This window comes from Cylas formicarius, unplaced genomic scaffold (assembly GCF_029955315.1).
Source record: "Cylas formicarius isolate icCylForm1 unplaced genomic scaffold, icCylForm1.1 PGA_scaffold_2__14_contigs__length_35257938, whole genome shotgun sequence".
Classification (NCBI taxonomy): Eukaryota; Metazoa; Arthropoda; class Insecta; order Coleoptera; family Brentidae; genus Cylas; species Cylas formicarius.
Window position 1 is genome coordinate 26888988 of NW_026844319.1, and position 19007 is coordinate 26907994.

Below are 19007 nucleotides of genomic sequence, written 5' to 3' on the forward strand. Positions count from 1 at the left end.
TTGGTGTCAAAATGTTGCCGGTTTTAACAAATTTTTGTTTCCACTGGGGTGCTATTTGAAAAAACTAGGTTATCCTAAAAAATTAATAGTTCATTACATTAAATGCTATTTGTAATTAGACAAGTAAAGAAAAGTTTCATTTAAAATTTTTCCCTTGATCAGATGACCTGGTAAATAGTATAGGAATATTTTGACACGACTTAATTTTTACTCATTATAAATTACGTGCTTTTAATTACGGTCGTATATATAAATAACAAAATTTTCAATGGAAAACAAGAATATCGCGCCAAAGGAATCTTTTTAGCAATTAATTTATATCCGCCGGCAAGTCGCGGAACGAATCAAATAAATATTTGTATTTCCACTATTTCCTTCACGGGGAGTTTTCGTTAATGAAAACGTCTTTCGATAATAAAATTGCTTTGTTCCGTTTTAGTTTATATCATTCAAACGACCTACGAACCGTGCGCTTCGCTTCAATTCGACGAGAAGCATCCAAAACAAATAATTCATTTCGACTCGTCAAAGCATTTTAATAACGAAGCAAATTATAGTGAGAAAAACGAAACTTGCGGAGAAACTCATAAATTCTTTTTAATTCCGGGTGATAAATTTTTGTCAAATTATCTAAGCAGATAACTTAAAAAAATTAGCAGCAGATACGCATCTTTCACGATAACCGGAAAACGTTGTTATAAATATTTTGGCTTTTACTTTTATACGTTAATTAATAACCTAGCCGAGATGAAATTCCTTATCACCGTAACGTGTCTGGCGTTGGCCTCCATAGCCGTCCGCTGCGAAAGCTATGAGGGGTAAGTATTGGGATGGTAATTTCGTTTTAGTCTTAAACTTGCTAATATTACCGCCGTCGGTAGCTACAAAACGTACGAAGTGATTCCTGCAAGTCTCGAACAGGTCGAATTTCTGAGTGAATTGGAATATGACGATCAATTCGATTTTTGGTCCGATTTGCGAAGACCTGGTTTCGCCACCGTCATCATGGTCGAACCGAAAGCTCAAGACGAGTTTGAAAAACGGCTTTCAGATTTTCAGGAGACTGGCCTCGTATATAAAATCATTGTGGAAAATGTGGAAGAGTACGTAAACGTTGTAATTTAAATATTTACGCCAGTACCTAGTCTCAGTAGTTTCTTAGTTTTGATTAGGACTGGATTGTTTGAAATTCTTGAACATTATTTTCAACACTGTGCCTTGTAACCATTTTTGATTGGTGGCAGATGCATGTAAGGCAAACGAAAACACAAGAAAAACTTCGATTGAAATTGATAGTTTTTCAATTAGGACCGAGAATTCTACATCGAGTGATTTTGAATAAACATTGTTAAGGATTTTCTTGACATTCCATACCTTCTGGTTGACACTAAAACACCATGTTGTTTTAGGAAATAAAATTGACATTACAGACGAAATTTGAATAGTAAATAGAAAAGGAAAATTAATTATAGAAAATAATAACCAACGGAAAAAAAAAATAATTGTTTTATATGACCAACACAAACGCTGAATAACTATGCCTATTAAGCGCCATTTGCAAGACACGATTCCGAAATTATATATTATATTTAATTAGAAAAAATGGCATTTCTCTTTAACAAATATAAACAAAAAATGATTTGAAAAGGTTCAGCTGTTATTTTATAAATGTTTACTAAGCAACTAAAAAAAAAATTAAAACTAAAAAAAATCAAAAAAACAAGAAATAACGTTCAATTTCAGCACAATAAAGGTAGAAAATGCACAAAACGTAGCAACAGGGGTTTTTCAAATCGGAGGGGTTACTTTCGAGCGGTACATGTTCCATTATGAGGTACGCCAAAAAATATTTCTACGAGGCGTGGCGGAAAGTTTCCGAATCTACTTGACTGTATTTTTAGATCAATAACTACTTGGTAAAGCTGGCAGAACAATATCCGAGTATTGTTAATTTGGAACTGCTTGGTCACTCGTATGAAGGACGGGAATTGTATCTTATCAGGTAAGCATTAAGCATTTTTACAATGTGTAATTGTCCGAAGCGCCACTTCCTTACATCAAATGATATCACAGGTCTACAAAATTAAACTTTTTGACAGATGCTGTTATTTCGAAAACTGATTTTTCAAAAATTTTAGGCGTTTATTTGTATCACGTAAGGTTTTTTGCAAATATTAATGGAAAAAAACGGTATTTCTAAAATAATTTATTTTTTTATTCAGTAAAAAAGTGAAATCCTAGTTAAGAAGAGTGGAAAAAAACTTTAGACTTTTTGAGTGCAATCTTGGTCTTTTGCCCGAAAGCTGCGTTGTCCGGACATTCGGCTGAGTGTTTTTAAGGGCATATCCCGTTTTAACATCCGCGTTATGATTCATCTGCTTTGGTATCGCCGTTCCATATGCTTCATGTCCTGGTGAAACCTTTCTCCCTGTTCTTCGTTAACTGCTCCAAGATTTTCAGGAAAAAAGTTCAAGTGTGAAAACAGAAAATGTACTTTGAAACTCATATTACAACCTAGACGATTAAAGGGTTGCAACATATTTTGAACAATACTTTCATCCTTAGGTACAGTTTCCAAGAAACACATCAATTACTTCTTTAAATGAAACCCAGGCGTTTTTCTTGACATTGTTTTGAAAATCCCTGTCTTTGCATAATGTTCTTATCCGCGACCCAACAAAAATACCTTTTTTTATCTTGACATCAGTTTCTCGCACAAATATTTTAAACACTATCCATTTTTGTCTAGGGCTTTAACCATCTGCTTCATCCAGCCAAGTTTGATATGAAGAGGAGGCAGTAAAACATTTTTGGGGTCAACAACAGGTGTAAGGCTTGTTCTAAAGGGCCAATATAATATTTTATTTAATTAATTTAAATAATATTTTATTTAAATTAATTGCGATTCGGAAAATACTTTTTTCTACTGCCGCCTGTAAAATACCTAATTACGCACCGATCTAGCGTACGGGAAGCTTCACTTTACCACGTTAGTTTCGTTTCCCACAAATCCGAACCACTTCGGACATTTCCGGGATTTTACCGCACGGGTTTGGGAGCAATCGAATGTTTTCGGAGATATTTCCCATGCTTTCAGTTTTGACGTTTTGTCAATTCTGACAGTCATGTCAGTGATATATCCGTGTTTTGCGAAAATTTATGCAAAAACTAACGGTCGTAGAAAAAGCATAGTATGCAACACGTTCGGTGAACTTTTTAACTCACTCGTTTATTAAACACTCGCTCCGCTCGTGTCAAATAAACTCGTGAGTCAAATGCCGTTTACCGCAATTGTTGCATAATATACTATTCTGTACAGGATGGTCGTACCGTTTTAATAGCAAGCCTTTGCTATTTCTAAGCTGGATAGAGCTAAATCGAGTTACATACATTCACTACCGACCGAAGTATGGGGCATTATTCTATTTTCTATCAATTCCAATAACTTTTTTAATGTTTAAGTCAAGCACGATTGCCCTAGAAAATAGATTTCCCGATAATATAGTGGGTAGTGTTATGGGGAACACGGCAGATAGTGTTTTCATTTATATTTTACACACACCTACAAAGTTTGAAAAGGTTAAGTTTTTTCTCTATTATCTTCTGAGCATATTAATAAAACCTTAGTAAAGAAAAATTAAAAATTATAACAACTTACCTTTCTTAATAGAATTCCCTATATATCATTAGTTAGTCTTTTGAAATCCGATATCAAAAATATATACCTTATCAACATAAGTGGGTGTCAAAATATAAATAAAAAAACTGCACAGAATGCCATCTTATTCTATGTTATATCACATTTTAAACATTTTTCAAAGAAATTTCGACAGGCTACTGTATTCGACAAGCTACTGTAATACTATTTACAAATCTTCTGCATTTCTCCTGCATTGGTAGCAGCCAGTATTGTTGTGATTTATCATTGAAAAGTCACTAAAATACAATCTTACAAAATGTTTACTTCCCTTTCTTTACGTATTCTCTTCTTTCAATCCTGGCCGTAATAAAAATTTAAAAAATATATTTTTTCACACAACGAAGTGACCGTTGTTTCACACCCACTTTACCTCCATAGTACATAGTAAAAAAGTGCTTTATACACTTCTTATTTAATTGTACCGTTTGCCCAGGATCTCAAGTGGCCCTGGATGCAAACCGACAATTTTAATTGACGCTGGAATCCACGCCCGAGAATGGATTGCTCCGCCTACGGCACTTTATATCATAAACCAACTAGTGGAAAACGCAACAAATCGCGAGCTGTATGAGAACATCGATTGGGCAATCATACCGGTATTGAACCCCGACGGATATTCATACACACAAACAAATGTAAGGTCAAAGAGAGTAATTTGACATATTTATCTATGCGAGATAATAAAATGTCCTTTTTATTAATTGCTAAGAATGTCTAAGGTAATAAAAAGTTTGTTTCTTTAGACAAACATTTCAACTAAATACTGGAGGATTGACAGTCCATAGTAGTTTTAGTTAATTTAATTAGTTGAATTTTTTTTATTATTAATATTTTAATTTATTATAACAACGATATCATTATCTTAATTCTTATCTTATCTTAATTTTTTACGTTAACTGCTTCTTGCTTAATCCTTGTCTAAGCCTATCCAGAGCAGTTGTCGAAATATTATTTTTCCAAAACACCACCAAAACTTTAATTTGACCCCTATTTGAACTCATGGAAAATTTTGGTTGCAGTTCCCTCTGTATAAATTTATATCATATAAAAGATATATATGATGATATGTTTAAAAAATATAAATTCACATCAAATAAATTTATTTCATATTGTGTAAGGTCATTTAAAAAGGGTGGTTCTTGCTGACACACAAAAAGGGCCAAATTATTGTTGTTTTTTTCTTAATAGACCACTTTAAAATGATATATGTCGTAAAGTAATCACCATAATTCTAGAGGTCCCATTATCTTGATCTATAATTGCTCAATTATCATTTCAAGTGTTTGACAGAAATCAAATTTTATACTTAAATTATATGTTGTTGCATCATGGCGTGTTAAACTTGAAGTTGCATTAAATTTTGTATGAAATTCTTTTATATTATTTTATATTTCCACAAACATTCATTCCGTCATTTTTTTTGTTGAACTTCCTACAGGTTCTTCTTTCAATTTTGCCATGCCTATCAATAGACACTAAACTCTTTCGTTTCATTTAAGTAATTATTTTCTCAATTTTAATTATGTTTAATTATGTTAATAGATCAATTTTTGTGAGACAAGATGGCGTTCTAGGGCTAACTAACGAAACAAACTAACTAACGAAAACTTACCAAAACCTAAGTTCCCAAATTTTACTATCGACCACGCCTACTTCAAAATTACACACATATACACATTTCGTGTTTTAAATCAATCAATTTTAAAACCAAATCAAAAATCATCAATTTTGATTTTGTTGGAATCTGTCGAAATGCGGTCCGAGTTACTAACAGCAACCAACTCTTTTCAGGCTCGCCTTTGGAGGAAATCGCGTTTACCTGTCCAAGGTTCGACTTGCGTCGGAACCGATTTGAACAGAAATTTTGATTTCAACTGGATGGTAATAGGAGCAAGTGACAATCCGTGCGCCGAGACCTACGCTGGGCCCTACGCTTTTTCAGACGTTGAATCCAGATTGTTAAGAGATTACATTTTGGAACATAACGACACCATCAAATTATACTTGACCATTCATAGTTTTGGTAACATGTTATTGTACCCTTGGGGGTAAGTATAAAAAAAAGTCAACAACGTTGACAGATATTTTCTTTTTTCCATCTAGAAATTTGTTTTTTTCTTATTTACGAATATATGACCCATACTTATAAAATTTCAAAATATATCGCATTTTTATGAAGAGAAAGTGACATGCAAAAGCCCAGTTTAATAAGCAGAATATTATTAACATTAGTCTTTATAAACACTTACAAACGAAAATCGCACTTGTATTTATTGGCAAGAAAGAGAAGGTGATTCGAATCATTACTGTTACGATCTTTAAACGTTTTATAATAAAATTTAAATTTTGTTGTTACAGATTTTACGTTTCTTAAGATAAATAACACAATAATAATAAATTAAAAAAATGCGTATTGTGTTTAAATGATAATAATTTCTTTCACTCCAGTTTTTAAAAGAGTAGAACTGTCGTATTTACCATTAACAAATAACAATCAAAAAATCTAAAATAAAATAAGTTCAAGAGAAAGCACATTAAGTGTCAAGGGCAATCAGGTCCACAGTTGTATGCTTAAGTAGTTCCGAGTATTCTTTAGTATTACAAAAAGCATTCCTAACAAATAAGATTTTTTTAATTGTATCTATGTTTTTGAAGTTATTTTAGAAGAACAAAAAATGTAAACGAATTTATTTCGACTGGAATGTGGGAGACTTTTGGCATTTTCAATACTTAGCTTCGAAAGCAATTTAATACAATAAGTCATAGATACGTTACTTCCAATGAATTGTTGAGCTGATGGTCAACATGTATGGCGCTTGGCGGATAATACTTAAAATTTACAAAACATTTCCATTTTACTCTTATCTCATATCGAGGTACCTTTAAGTTTAAGTAGCTTGTATTTTAGTATTGTCGCATGGGTCAACAGAACCAATTAATGTAGGCTCAAACAAATGTACGAAATGCCAGCCTTTTTAGTGGCATTTTTAAAAATTATGAATACGACGTGATATGATATATGATATGAAATTATTTAAGTTTCCTTTGAATAATAAGATATTTAAAATAAATCAAATCTTGGCCAACGTTCTTGTAAGTGACTTTTTTTCCACCATTAATGTTTGCGACGTTTAGCAACAAATTTAAGAAGACATGATAACACAGAACTAATATTTTTAATTTATATGGATTCGTGGGGACAAAAAAAGGGAAATACCATTGAAAGCCCAAAAATGCCAATTTTGAAAACACATAACTCAAAAACTAGTCATAGGATTGAGTTGTACCCATGAAAACTTTTAATAAACACATATAAAACTACATCACATCAACTTTTTCAAAATCCAGTTCCCATTCAACAAACTGTTGTTTGACTGTCAACTGTCAATGTTGAATTGGTTAGCGCAACTCGCCTTCAGATTGCTGTCTTTGCGGTTGCAAACTCAATATTCTGCTCCCAATATTTTTGCAAATCAAATTTCAGACATACCACTGAACTGCCAGATGATGCCGAGGAACTTCAGTACTTGGGCGAAATAGTGAGTGACGCAATCGCAGAAGTGAGAGGTTCAAGTTACGTTGTGGGTAGTACTACGAATATATTATACTATGCCGCGGGTGTCACTCAAGATTGGGCTAAAGGCGTCGCCGGGGTTCAACTAGGTTATTGCATTGAATTGCCCAGAGGTACGATGCTGTTGGTTTTCCGGTCTTCATATTCAATTTTCTATATTTTAGGAGGCGCATATGGATTTAATCCACCCGCGGCTGAAATTAAAGGTATCGTCGAAGAAACATTCGAAGGAATAAGAGTTTTCCATAGATACATCCAGGCGAACAAAACAGTTACCTGCAACTGAGATACTTATATTGTTTTATAAAGATTCTATTAAAATAATGGTTTCGATTCGTTATCTGCTTTTTATTTGGCTCTTGACAATTTATAAATTAGAAATTCTGATGCTTTTAAACGTTGAAAGGACTAATTTTATTTAATAACACGTCATTCCAAAGCCTTCTGTACTTATATACTAGTCAAAAATAGTTATAGGAAAAATTGTCATGCCACGTTCTTAATAAATTGCTCATTCCTTTTGGACTAAATATTTAATCTGGACAAATTTTAAGAAAATGTTGTCGTAAAAATTCACGATCTTTCGGTGGCCATGCTGATTATTGAATGTCGCACGTCAATGGTTAAAAACGAGAATTTTAATCGCGTGTTGAATAGAAGTTGTCCAGCAAGGATGCCAACACTAGTACGTTTTTTGGCTTCCAAATTCGAACGAAGGTTGGTCGAAACGTTGTTAATATTTGCTATGAAGGGCCCTTTTTTAAATTTGACGTTCCCTATGAACAACGCACTAACTATTGTTTTTACTCCTGTCTGTTAAATACCTAATTACACACCGATCTAGCGTGCGAGAAGCGTCACTTTACCACGTCAGTTTTTTCTCCCATGGATCGGAGCTACTTCGGACATTTCCGGGATTTTACCGCACGGGTTTGGGAGCAATTGGTTGATTTCAGAGATATTTCCCACGCCTTGAATTTGACATTTGTCAATTTTGACGGCCATGTCAGTGAATGTAGCGGTCGTAGAAAAAGTATAGTATGCAACAGTAAGTCACTCGTTTATTAAACATTCGCTCCGCTCGTGTCAAATAAACTCGTGAGTCAAATGCCGTTTACCGCACTTGTTGCATAATATACTATTATATTTATCTTATTTTGCTTCGACTAAACATGCTTTGGTATCTTAGATCTCAATGTTTAGCCCTTCCGTGTTTCTGTATTTTTCGAGTCTTATGTTTTGAGGAGGTTTTGTCTCTCCAGATGTTTGGACTTGATCAAGGCGCTTCTTAATGTCAACCTGGCTTGAATTCATCTGATCTTTTCTTAGGAACGTTTACATTTCATTTCACATAAATCAAAAACTTATTTCATTGCTTTTTGTTAAATTTTCTAGGTAAATATTTTGTTTCTTTTTGATTATGTTGTAGTTTCTCATTTAATGCAGTGGGACTAAAAGGGAACCTTAAATCTTACGCGCAGGCAACTACTATCGCTGGTAGGAATGCAAAGAGGACACTGCCTTAAAAGAAGGCACCTATGAGAAGAGTCGTCGGCAATAACTAATACAATCTGTGTCTAGAAGAGGAGGACGAGAAGAAGAGGAAAATAATAGCTTAGGACGCAGTCTATTAAAAGCGCTAGGGGCAAAGAGGTACTGAGAGCAAAGGCCTTTTCTTTTGCAACTTAATTCTCTTCCCATAGGCGCGCCAACAAGTAAACTTTAAAGGATGAAGGGTGTATGCATACTTATTGTTTGCACTTACAGTAATAAGCCAAGAAAGGCAAGACAATTAATTAGGCACATTTAAAATGGTACCGACAAGCCCAAAAAGTAGGTCGTTTCATTTAACTGGAAAATTTTGCAAATTTAGATAAATTAAAATAGTAATTTAAAAAAGATACATGCATTCTGGAATAGCGTTTCTGTGTTCGTGAATAATGTAGTTAATTGCATTGATCAATAATTACATCAATCAATCAATACATAGATATTTAGCTACACAATACTACAGATCCAAAATCGTCTATGGGAAGTTACGATTTTTGTGTCGCTAAATTAATTTGTCTGGGATTTAGTTAATTCTCGACGACTTACAGTTAATAAAGGCAAAAGAGATACCGGTTACTCCGCCGAATCAATCAAAATTACTACTAGATTTTGAAATTAATACTAATGGAAAAAACAGTACAAACTAAATCCCCGTAATTCAAGCGATCAATTAGTGTCAGCAAATTCTATTGATAACTACGAGGAATTAAGATTCGTTAAGTCCGAAGTTTTATAAATGAACGGTTCACTACATTTCGTAGATTTCCATTTCAGCGAAAATGAAGTTCACATTGTGTGCGATAATTCTGTCCTGCCTTATTCTTAGTTCTCAAGGAAACGGTTACTACGAAGGGTGAGTCCAATGCAATAATTTATCTAAGGCTATTTTTAAAGACCTTTTTCTAATTAGCTACAAAACATATAATGTGGTCCCCAAGACATTCGATGACGTGGAATTCTTGCGAACTTTGGAACACGACACTCGTTTCGATTTCTGGTCACCTTTAAAGCGAAATCCAGGATTTCCGACGGTTATTATGGCGTCTCCAGAAGTCCAAGAAAATTTCGAGAGACAACTCACGGACTTAGCGCGTAATGGACTGGAGTATGACATTATGATTGAAAATGTTGAAGAGTAAGTACTATCCGCAACGCTCTTTTTAATAATATTCTAAAAGAGATCACATGTTGTATAACTTTCATTTTAGTTCCGTAAGAGTTGAAAATATGGAAAACATTGCACCAAGCAATTTCCATTTAGGAGAAGTGTCTTTTGATAGATACATGTTCCATTATGAGGTAGGTGTTAATAATTTCGAAGTACTTTTTAAAGAACAATGCAAATTTGCGAAATAATAGTAAGAATAATTTAACATTAAACAAATGCCTAGAAAAACAGGTATGTTTGACTGAGGAAATCACGACTTCATTTTACCTTAAATGTTAAACAGAAAGCAAAATTAAGTTATATTGCCTTTGCATCTTTTCGCCGTGTGTCTATTAAATCTGTCATTGTAATTTTATTTTGTTTATCGGTAGATTCGTTTATTGGATAATTGAAATATGGGAAACAGAAATCGTATCCAATGCAAAATCTTGCCAAACAAAACGAATAGATTCATAATTTTAATTTGAGGTTTTGTTCATTTCCATTTGGTCTTGGTCTGGTTTATATTTACATTGCATTCACTATTTGCATTTTTACAAAAGATTTGTACATTATTTGTTTCATGCTTAACTAGCTCAGTGGGTATGTTACCACATGTGAGGGTTAACGTTAATTCTGATCAGGATACGGCCTTTGCCGCACGTATTCTGGGAGACATTGTTCCCAGGTCTGAGCTAACAACCTTCTGAGTTTTTTGTTCATTCCAGATAGCAATTTAGTTTAGTAGATCGGATATTTTCCAAAACTTATTTTTTAGTACAGCCAAACATTGCTTGCGTTGTCTTGTAATCTATTTTATATTTGTCTCCGATATTAAAATAGTTACAATAGTCTAGTTTCCCAGAAGCTTATGCTTTTTGTATTTTTATATCGTAATTCCAAAAAAACGCCTTGATACGAATTCTAGTTTGTTTTTTATTTATTGTAGATAAACGATTACTTGGTTAAATTGGCTGAAGAATACCCTAGCATTGTACAACTGGAGCTTCTGGGCTATTCCTACGAAGGAAGGGAATTGTACCTGATCAAGTAAGTGGTTCTAAACTTTTAAGTTTGCATCCCAATGCAATTTTGCAGAATATCAAACGGCCCTGGGTGTAAACCGACCATTCTGGTCGACGCCGGAATACACGCCAGAGAATGGATCGCTCCGCCCACAGCTTTGTACATTATAAATCAATTGGTAGAAAACGCCACTAACGCCAGATTATACCAAAACGTTAATTGGGCAATAATACCCGTTTTGAATCCTGATGGATATTCCTTTACTCAGACCGATGTAAGTAGTCGCTGTGGTTTTGTGTTAGCTTCGAATAAACTCAAACTTGAAATCTTTAAGCGATGTTTTCAATATGTTTGTGTACTTTGAGTTATTTTTTATCAGTAGAATTTAAATCGATCACACCCGGGTGCCTGCTCGGTGAAGTAACTGGGTAGCTGTGGAAACCATAATAAAAAAACGCCAAGTTGGAATTTGATAGTTGTTTATCCGGTCAAAATAGAAGTAAAAATAGTAATCAAATAACAAAAACTCACAGCTGAATTTCGGTAGTTGGAGTTGAATTGTATGCGCCCGTGTCAACACCACCTGTGGCCTGACACCTGTGTACTTGACATATTATTTTAGCGCTTGGTTTCCCGGTATACGTAATTTGACTTTGCACTAGGCCTGAAATTTTGATTGGTGTAAAACTTTACAGTTTTTTCGTTGAAATATTGATTCAAGTGAATGAAAGTAAACTTGCATGCATCGAAATCGCCCCATTGTGAACTTTTGACTTCAATTTTTTTTTTTTTGGAAACTACTGATTAGATCAAAAAGAAATACGCTGTTTGGAAGTCAATTTAATACGAGTTTAAATTAATTAAAATTTAGGTTTAGCATAGTAAAATAACTGCACGAGTCAAATTAACTTTTTTCATTCATTCATTACTAAAAACAAATAGGGTTATTGACAATTAGCAACTCAACACTTATCTTTTAATAATGGGTGTGACCCCCTCTTGCCTTAGTAACATATCTTACTCATAGGCATAGATCTAATCAAGTTCGCTATTGTTTCTTGGGGAATGTTAAGCCACTCTTGCTCTACTGCAATCATAAGCTCTGGGATCGAGGTTGGGGTACGAAATCTAGCTCGAATTCTCCGTTTTAGCTCATCCTATAAATGTTCGATCGGATTGAGGTCGGGGCTACATGCTGGCCACTCCATAACTCGAAAACCGACTTCTGTAATTTAATCTTGCACGATCCTTACGTTGTGCGGCCTAGCGTTGTCTTACATGAAATTGAATTCTTCTCCAATATAGTCGACGTATGGTACCACGTGATCTGATAAAATATCCTCGATGTACCTAGCAGCTGTTAAATCTCCTGCCCCTTAACCACGGACACCCCTAATAAAATAAAAACAGGGTCGGTTCGTACATCCATAGAAATTGCACCCCATGTCATGCAGGAACCACCTCCATAAAGGCTCCCCTCTTCATTGCAGAATTCTGTAAATTGCTCTCCCGTTATTCGGTACACTTTTTTCCTCCGTCACTACAAAAAAGGCATATTTTGGTCTCATCTGAGAACAGAACTGACCCCCATTGACCAATTCAGTTGATCCCGTGCAAAGCATAGGCGTGCTTTCAATGAGTTGGAGTAATTTTGGACCAAATGCAGGTATTTTTGGGGTCAGGTTATTTTCCTTCAGTCTTCTTCTCACTGTCCACTGACTAAAAGTCACTCTTCGAACTCCATGGAGCTGGTGTTGCACTTGAACCGCATTCAGGTGACGATTTCTTATTATTGTTGACACAATGAAGCGGTCACCACGAGCCGATGTAATGTAAAATTTACATTGTACGCAAGTTTATTTGAAAAAATTTTTTCATTCTTTCATTTGCTACCTGCCTATTTGCTGAGACGCCGAGAAGAGTGAAGAGTTTGTTAATTACATTTTGTCACGTCCTGTTTACGATTTCAAAATTTAGAACTCTTAATACTTTCGTAGACTATGATGAGTAATTTCAGCAACGCCTTTGGAGAAAATCGCGCCTTCCAGTTGCTGGCTCCAGCTGCATCGGAACAGATCTGAATAGAAATTTCGATGTTCACTGGATGGAAGTTGGTGCAAGTAACAATCCATGCGCAGAAACCTACGCTGGACCGGCTCCATTTTCCGATGTAGAAACATCATTGTTAAGAAATTACCTTGCAAAAAATAACGACACCATAAAATTGTATCTGACGTTCCACAGCTACGGAAACTATATATTATACCCGTGGGGGTAAGGAGCGTAATATATTTCATCTTCCTATTCGCTCTAAGACGTATGGTTGGTTTTATTGCAGGCATACGTCCGCACTACCTCCTGATGCAGATGAGCTTCAAAGTTTAGGAGTAAAGGCGGGAAATGCCATTGCGGCAGTAAGAGGATCCAGATACACAGTGGGAAGTTCGACCAACGTGCTGTACGCAGCCGCAGGTGGCAGCGATGATTATGCCAAAGGCGTTGCAGGAGTAGCGTTGTCGTATTGCATTGAGCTACCCGCAGGTCAGTCGTTACACAAAGTATTTAATAAACCTCGTTCGTAAAATGAAAGGGGTGACTTCAATCTCCATTTTAACACGTAAACATAACGTCAGAATTTTTAAAAGCTTTTTAGAGGTGCCTGCCTAGACAAAGTGTATAAACAGGAACGTTCCAAAATCAAAAATAATTAGCTGTAAAGAACCGGCCATAATAATATACCATGCAACAAGTGCGGTAAATGGCATTTGACTCACGAGTTTATTTGAGTGTTTAATAAAAAGGGTACCGAACGTGTTGCATACTATACTTTTTCTACGACCATTAGTTTTTGGGTACATTTTCGCCAAAAAACACGAATACATTCACTGACATGGCCGTCAGAATTGACAAACGTCAAAATTCAAAGCGTGGAAAATATCTCCGAAATCATCCGATTGCTTCCAAACCCGTGCGGTAAAATCCCGAAAATATCCGAAGTGGCTCGGATCCGTGGGAAATAAAACTGACGTGATAAAGTGATCGGTGTGTAATTACGTATTTTTTCTACCTTTTCTAATTATGCACCGATCAAGCGTGCAGGAAGCGTCACTTTACCACGTCAGTTTCGTTTCGCTTGTGTCAAATAAACTCGTGAGTCAAATGCCGGGGGTAGCTTCCCACGGATCCGAACCACTTCGGACATTTCCGGGATTTTACCGCATATGTTTGGCTGCAATCGGATTTTTTCGGACATATTTACCACGCTCTGAATTTTGACGTTTGTCAATTCTGACAGTCATGTCAGTGAATGTATTCGTGTTGTTTTGCGAAAATGTACCCAAAAACTAACGGTCGTAAAAAAAGTATAGTATGCAACATGTTCGGTAAACTTTTTAAGTCACTCGTTTATTAAACACTCCCTTCGCTGCGCTCCGTTCGTGTCAAATAAACTCGTGAGTCAAATTGGTTTATTTTATATTCGTAACAGTAAAATACACATATTATTAAAGTATTATTTATTTATTATAGTGTCCAAAAACTAAAACATTCTCATTTCTAGCGTTCTCGGAAATCGTGTTCTTATTTTTTCTTGTCAGATGTGACGTCGTTGGGGGGCAACTATTACTTGGTCACTAAAGTAATACATATGGTCTGATGAACCCTGTATGACACACAAATGTCGTTTACCGCACTTGTTGCATAATATACTATTATTTTTACTTCAGATGCTGCTTGCTAGACTGAGTGAGAATCCATCCGTTTGTTTTTAGGAATGAGATTAGGAAACACCTTGTATTCATACAGATTGATTCGCGTTCGTTCTACCTTTATTTATTATTATTTAAATTTTAGGTGGCATATATGGATTTAATCCGCCTGCGAGCGCAATTAGAGGCATCGTAGAAGAAACGTTCGAAGGAGTTAGAGTCTATCACGATTATATTGAAGCTAATAAAACGCCCAAATGTGCATAAGGAATTAAGGAAATTTTGTTGTATACGAAGCAAATAAAAAACAATTTTGTTTTAACGATTTCTTTGCTTAACTTTTATCAACGTGAGATGTAGAGAATAATATGTCCGATCAGCATTTTCGGCAATTATGAAATGCATATTGCGATACTTAGTACGCAAAGTATGTGTATATCTACCATCATAGTATTCTTGTGTACAAATCCCTACACATTTTTATTTTTCAAGATAATGTTTGAATCTCTATTGAAAGTAATATACTGGGTTCTTCATGCTACAAGGTTTTCAAAAGATTTTACTTCTGGGATAGATATGTAAAGTTCTATCATGGTTAGCTTTTAAAATTACTTTCATACTAGTTTTATTGTATCTCGTTACTTATCGAATTTAAATATCTCAAATCATTTATTATTGCTGTAAGTTTTGCCGATTCCGATATAGGGCTAGTATTTTTTTAATATAAGCTTCCTCTAATGTTTTAAGAATTTTGAAAACAAGATTGAAAAACATGGGTCTCAAAACTGCCGCCCCAGATCCCCAAGCACACCAGATAATATAGATCACACAGTAATCCTGCAACATGTAGTCCAGAGTTAGCAATAGTTTTGATTAGAAGAAAAGTATATGCCAGTGTCTGGAAATAGTCGACAATCGACAATTCGAAAATTTATTGCAAATATATGTTTTTCTTTATTTTGTTTAATCTTCAGTTAGTTGCAGTAAGTTCGTCAAAATGTTTTTATATTTTATACATTATAATTGTTATTATCAATGTTATTGTTTACAGTATCTACCTAGTTGCACTCGTTTTTTTGTAACTCTTTGCAATAGAATTTGCACCAGTGCCATATCGTGAACAAAGTGTCAGAAAGCGAAGAATAAAATATACTTACAACATAATTCACTTACTATTCAATAAAAACACAAAACCAGACCAAGTTGACTACCTGAATAAATTATCTGTCACTTATAAATATCATAGGTATGACTAGATGCAATCAAAAATTATCTAGATAACACCACCAAGCATAATTTCGCATATGCTATGAAAATAAACCAACAAAAACCAAAATAACAACATCAAAACGCTAAAGAAACTATAGAAATAACGCATCAAACGTGATTGGAGTGGGCTCGATGACGACACCTACAGTAGACGCTCACTTTAAACTGGCTATTGATTTATTTATTTATTATTTGAAATTATTATAAAGTTTATAAATGATGAATTTTAATATCAAATCTTTTCCAGATATCCCTGAAAATGACAATGAATAAAAACAAATGCACCCTATATTCAGATCGTGCAGGAAAGTTTTTCCACAGATGTAAAGCCAAAGAATAAGAAGGAAGAAAGGGCGGCTAAGCCAAAGTATCAGTTTTATCTGTGTGGACGTTAACGTATTTTAAATATTTTTCAAAATTTAGTGGCCAGTTATTCTTTTAGAAATCGAATTGGTACTTTAGATGTGTTACTAACAAAAAAAGCAATGCAAACCGCAAAGCAAAGGGAGCTTGCTAAGGAATTACGTGTAAGACTGTGCGAGGTAAATACTTCCAAAACCTTTTCACAAAGGGACAACAATGACAAAAAGGTCCCAAGTGAACTAGTGATTAATGTAAATCCATTGACTCCGAAACAATTAAACCAACATGGAATAAAGGTTGACTCCAATAACATCCCACTCACACCAGTGGCTAACATTGAATTCAGCTTAGAGTTAAAAAAAGTGATAAACGAAAGGAATATACTAACGTCAAAAACGAGAAAGAGAGTTTTTGAAGCTTTGGATGAAATAAAAACCAAAACAGAAGAGGAAACAAGAAATTTGAAAAGGGAGCGTGCATTGCTGGAGATAGTGAATAGCGAAATTAAGTATATTCATCAGTTAGAGTTGATAATAAATTATTTTATGAAACCTGCATTGGAACGAAAACTTTTAAGATCTGATGATTTTGAAATATTATTTGGCAGCATAAAGACTATTTACAAAATAAACAAAGAATTGTTAGAGGAACTAGATAAAGGTTTTGATAATGTACCAACTGCCTTTTCGAGAATAGCTCCATTTCTGAAATTGTATTCAATGTACGCCCATGGGTTTAAGGATAAACTAAGAATTTTGCAGGTACCATTATATTCATTTGAATGTCATTTTGTTCAGTATTCAGTAATATCACCTTCTAATTTATTTTTAAAAACTGATACTGGAATTGTTTCATACTAAGTTTTTTGTATTTTAAGAATTCAAGATCTGTCAATCCCATGTTTGCAAAGTTTGTTGAAAACCAAGAATCTCGACCAGAAGTACAAAACAAGTTATCAGCATTACTTATTACACCGATCCAAAGGGTACCACGATATAAGTTATTGCTTACAAATCTATATGATCTCAGCACCCCGAACAATGCAAATTATGAAATTCTTGGGGGTATGTATTGCATTACTTTGAGCATTGTCACAATATTTCACCATAATTTTTTTGTAGAATGTTTATCGAAAGTGGAAGAATCCGCAGCCCATATTAATAAAATTGTGCAGGATCAGGAAAATAGTCAAAGACTACTTGAACTTCAGAGATGTCTTCGTAGTGGAGAGCCAAATATAATTACACCAGGCCGTCGATTAAAGAAAGAAGGGATACTAACAAAAATGTGCATGAAGGATGCTCATAATGAAAAACTGTATGTCGTTCTAATGAATGACATTATTTTGTTTAACAAAATGAGAAAAAATGAACTCAAAGTAAATTCTCTTAAATGTTCATGCATTTTTCCATTGAACAAATGCAAAGTGATTGAAGTAAGTATATAAATTAATGTGTATTATATGTACATATACAACCTTAGTTTTAAAGGTTTCATTTACTCATTTTGGACTATATAAATTCAATTCTGTTTTTGTCACAGATAGATGGAAATTAAAAAAAAAGTTAATTTCAATTCCAAAAAATATGTATAAAATCTATAAAATGATTTTAGGTACTTGACAAAGGTTGTCTAAAAGTGGTGTGTCAAAATGAAGAATTGATTCTTTATCATGATGAACTTCAGGAAATGATTGCCTGGATACAAGCTATCAATCAAGCTATACTAAGTTATCTTGAAGATAGAAAAAGTTTAAGGAAAGAAAGCTCATCCAGAAGGGCAGTAAAACGAAAGGATATTAATGAGTACCATGAAGTAGGTCTGAGTCCTGGGCGGCCCTTAAAGAAACGAAAAATGATTATGGTGAGTAATATACAATGGTCAAGTGAAATTAGGCTGTGAAAAATTGTTCCTTTTTGATTTTAGGAACAGGAAGTTTCTCCAATCGATAAGCCGCCCTCCCATATTAAAATCTCTGCGAGGAGGCCCATCCATATGGCCTGCAATTCAACACCCATCCGTTTAGAGAGTAATCCAGAAACTCGAAATATTCACAGATTTTCCCCTATGGAAACCTTTGGAGGTAGTAGCAAACTTGCATTTGAAAAGTGTGAAGAAGAATCTGAAGAATCTAAAGGCGTTTTCCAGTTTGGAAAGAAAAATGAAGAGGAAAACACTACTAGAGTGGGCAACTTCTTTAAAGGAGTTGGTTACACTATTAGGGGTCTATTTGGATTTAAAAATAATAAAAGTTAAGATTTTTAATACTTAGTGGTATTATTTTTTTAAATTGAAGACTGTTTTATTTGTTGATTAATTGCAAATATATTTTCTCGTCACCCATGTCTTTTGCTACCTTCCTAAAGCTATGGTTAACTGCTATAATGTATATTTCTGAAATATTTGCACATGTGGTGCAGCGTTGGAAATGGAATGCCCTATATTTTATTACAGATTCTGCAAAACTTTTTCTGTAATCTGTTTATAATATAAAATGATTTAAAAAATTCAGTAACAGGGGTCAAAAAATATGTAAATATTCGTTAAAACTCATTATTTTAAGCTGAATTTGGTAGCCCTAGTTGAAACACATAAATCAAATGAATAATAATAAAGACCTAACAAGCAATTTTAACAACTGGTTGACTACATCCTTTAAACAAATATCGT

The 19007-nt window shown here is 34.3% G+C and overlaps 2 protein-coding genes across 2 annotated transcripts; both read left to right on the plus strand.

The window, feature by feature from the left end:
* Positions 1 to 747: 747 nt before the first annotated feature.
* LOC132698674 (uncharacterized) lies at positions 748 to 15025 on the plus strand. The gene is made up of 16 exons (XM_060664866.1): positions 748 to 818; positions 882 to 1103; positions 1744 to 1834; positions 1902 to 2002; positions 4134 to 4335; positions 5492 to 5748; positions 7185 to 7387; positions 7439 to 7558; positions 9600 to 9678; positions 9736 to 9960; positions 10034 to 10124; positions 10922 to 11022; positions 11071 to 11272; positions 13016 to 13272; positions 13337 to 13539; positions 14851 to 15025. The coding sequence occupies exons 1-16, from the start codon at positions 748 to 750 to the stop codon at positions 14970 to 14972; spliced, it is 2547 nt and encodes an 848-aa protein (XP_060520849.1). The 3' UTR covers positions 14973 to 15025.
* Positions 15026 to 15176: 151 nt separating this feature from the next.
* LOC132697820 (rho guanine nucleotide exchange factor 39) lies at positions 15177 to 18593 on the plus strand. The gene is made up of 5 exons (XM_060663486.1): positions 15177 to 17098; positions 17215 to 17401; positions 17459 to 17772; positions 17952 to 18200; positions 18264 to 18593. The coding sequence occupies exons 1-5, from the start codon at positions 16460 to 16462 to the stop codon at positions 18591 to 18593; spliced, it is 1719 nt and encodes a 572-aa protein (XP_060519469.1). The 5' UTR covers positions 15177 to 16459.
* Positions 18594 to 19007: the final 414 nt, after the last annotated feature.

Coding starts and splice junctions, on each gene's coding strand:
- LOC132698674 (XM_060664866.1), top strand. CDS start 748: ATGAAATTCCTTATCACCGTAACGTGTCTGGCGTTGGCCTCCATAGCC. Junction 2,003..4,133: donor CGGGAATTGTATCTTATCAG/GTAAGCATTAAG, acceptor CCGTTTGCCCAG/GATCTCAAGTGGCCCTGGAT. Junction 7,559..9,599: donor CAAAACAGTTACCTGCAACT/GAGATACTTATA, acceptor TTTCCATTTCAG/CGAAAATGAAGTTCACATTG.
- LOC132697820 (XM_060663486.1), top strand. CDS start 16,460: ATGCAAACCGCAAAGCAAAGGGAGCTTGCTAAGGAATTACGTGTAAGA. Junction 17,099..17,214: donor ATAAACTAAGAATTTTGCAG/GTACCATTATAT, acceptor TTGTATTTTAAG/AATTCAAGATCTGTCAATCC. Junction 17,402..17,458: donor AAATTATGAAATTCTTGGGG/GTATGTATTGCA, acceptor ATTTTTTTGTAG/AATGTTTATCGAAAGTGGAA.